Below are 1,626 nucleotides of genomic sequence, written 5' to 3' on the forward strand. Positions count from 1 at the left end.
TCGGGCCAGAAGCGCGGGGCGCCGGCCACCTTGTGCATGGACTCGATGAGCCGCCGGCAGCTGCCCTTGACCACGGGCGGCCGCTTCATGAGCAGCAGGCGCGGGGCGGCGTCCAGGAAGGCCCGGCGCACCCAGGCGGGCATGGTGTGCGTGCGCGGGGAGCGGTGATGCACGTTGAGCACGAAGACCGTGACGATGATGGACAGGGTGACGAAGATCATGGTGAAGAGCAGGTACTCGCCGATGAGCGGGATGACCAGCGAGGTGGACGGGATGATCTCGGTGATGAGCAGCAGGAAGACGGTGAGCGAGAGCAGCACGGAGATGCACAGCGTGACCTTCTCGCCGCAGTCGGACGGCAGGTAGAAGACGAGCACGGTGAGGCCGGAGATGAGCAGGCAGGGCACGATGAGGTTGACCGTGTAGAAGAGAGGCAGGCGCCGGATGACGAAGGCGTAGGTGATGTCGGGGTACACCTCGGCGCAGCACGCGTACTTCCTGGTGTTGTAGGTGCCCACGGCGTCCACGATGACCCACTCGCCGCTCTCCCAGAAGTCCAGCTGGTCCACGCGGCTGTGCATGCTCACCAGGTCGATCTTGGCCTTGTCGTAGGTCCAGGACCCGAACTTCATGGTGCAGTTCTGCTGGTCGAAGGGGAAGAAGGTGACGTCGATGCTGCAGGAGCTCTTGTAGATGGCGGGGGGCGTCCACTGCACCCGCCCGTCGTGGAAGAGGTGGGCCTTGGTCAGGTGGGTGACGGCGAAGTCCCCGTCCGCACTGGGCAGGAAGGGAGAGGGCGGGTGAGGCGCACTGCCGCGCAGCCCCCACCCGCATTCCCGCTCCCGATGCACGAAGGGAGGGAGGCGGCCTCTCCGGGGACGGCACTGGGCAGAGCTGGGCTGGTGGACCTGGGCATGGCCCTCGCCCGCCTGCCTCAGCTGGTCGCCCCTACACGGGGGATGACACGCTGAGCCTGACGCACAAGCTTGCTGGTGACGATGGCGATTATTTGGGGGGTTGGGGCTGGGACTGGAGCCAGTGTCCCCAGCCTCCTCCCAGGTACCCTGCACTAGGCTGTCGGAGTAACGGGAGTGTCCCGGCATTCAGGCCCAGGGCAGAGGGATGGCTCATCAGAGGGTCTCAGCCACCAAGCCTGGTGGGATTTGTGTTCAGGCGGGGTGGGGAGGAGGCCCTGGGCCGAGCACTGCTCGGTAGGCTCTTCCTGGGATAATAGCCACCCACCTGGCCGTCCACACCACACTGAGGCCACGGACACGGAGGAGGCCCCGGGCACCTGTGGTCATCCCGGAGCTGGACCAACCTGGGGATGGGGCCCGTCCAGCCACCGCCCTGTCCCCAGCGGGGGTGCCGGCAACACCGAGCACTCGGCACCATCTCCCTGGTGACCCCCGTCAGCGGCTCAGAGGCAGAAGGACCCCCTTCCTGCACAGGTGTGGACTCCAGGCCCACCTGGAGGCCAAGACCGGGCGGCCACCCAAGCAAGAAGTGACAGGGCTGGGTGTGAACTCAAGCCATCCGTTCCCGGGGCCCGCCTCTGGCCACTGACCCCGCCGCCTGTCCCTCAGCCTCAGGGGTTGGCGCCCTGTCCCAGGCCCTCCTCCCAGT

The 1,626-nt window shown here is 67.0% G+C and overlaps 1 protein-coding gene across 1 annotated transcript in view; it reads right to left on the bottom strand.

Annotated features, from left to right (window-relative positions):
• Positions 1–1,626, bottom strand: part of CHRNA4 (cholinergic receptor nicotinic alpha 4 subunit) — a gene marked incomplete at its 5' end in the record, with an annotated part of 10,318 nt that overhangs the window by 2,882 nt on the left and 5,810 nt on the right. The window contains one exon of the mRNA XM_023519901.1: positions 7–777. Coding sequence (XP_023375669.1) covers positions 7–777 — 771 coding nt within the window. The remainder of the gene's footprint in view (positions 1–6; positions 778–1,626) is intronic.

This window comes from Pteropus vampyrus, unplaced genomic scaffold (genome assembly GCF_000151845.1).
Source record: "Pteropus vampyrus isolate Shadow unplaced genomic scaffold, Pvam_2.0 Scaffold239, whole genome shotgun sequence".
In the NCBI taxonomy this organism is placed as follows: domain Eukaryota; kingdom Metazoa; phylum Chordata; class Mammalia; order Chiroptera; family Pteropodidae; genus Pteropus; species Pteropus vampyrus.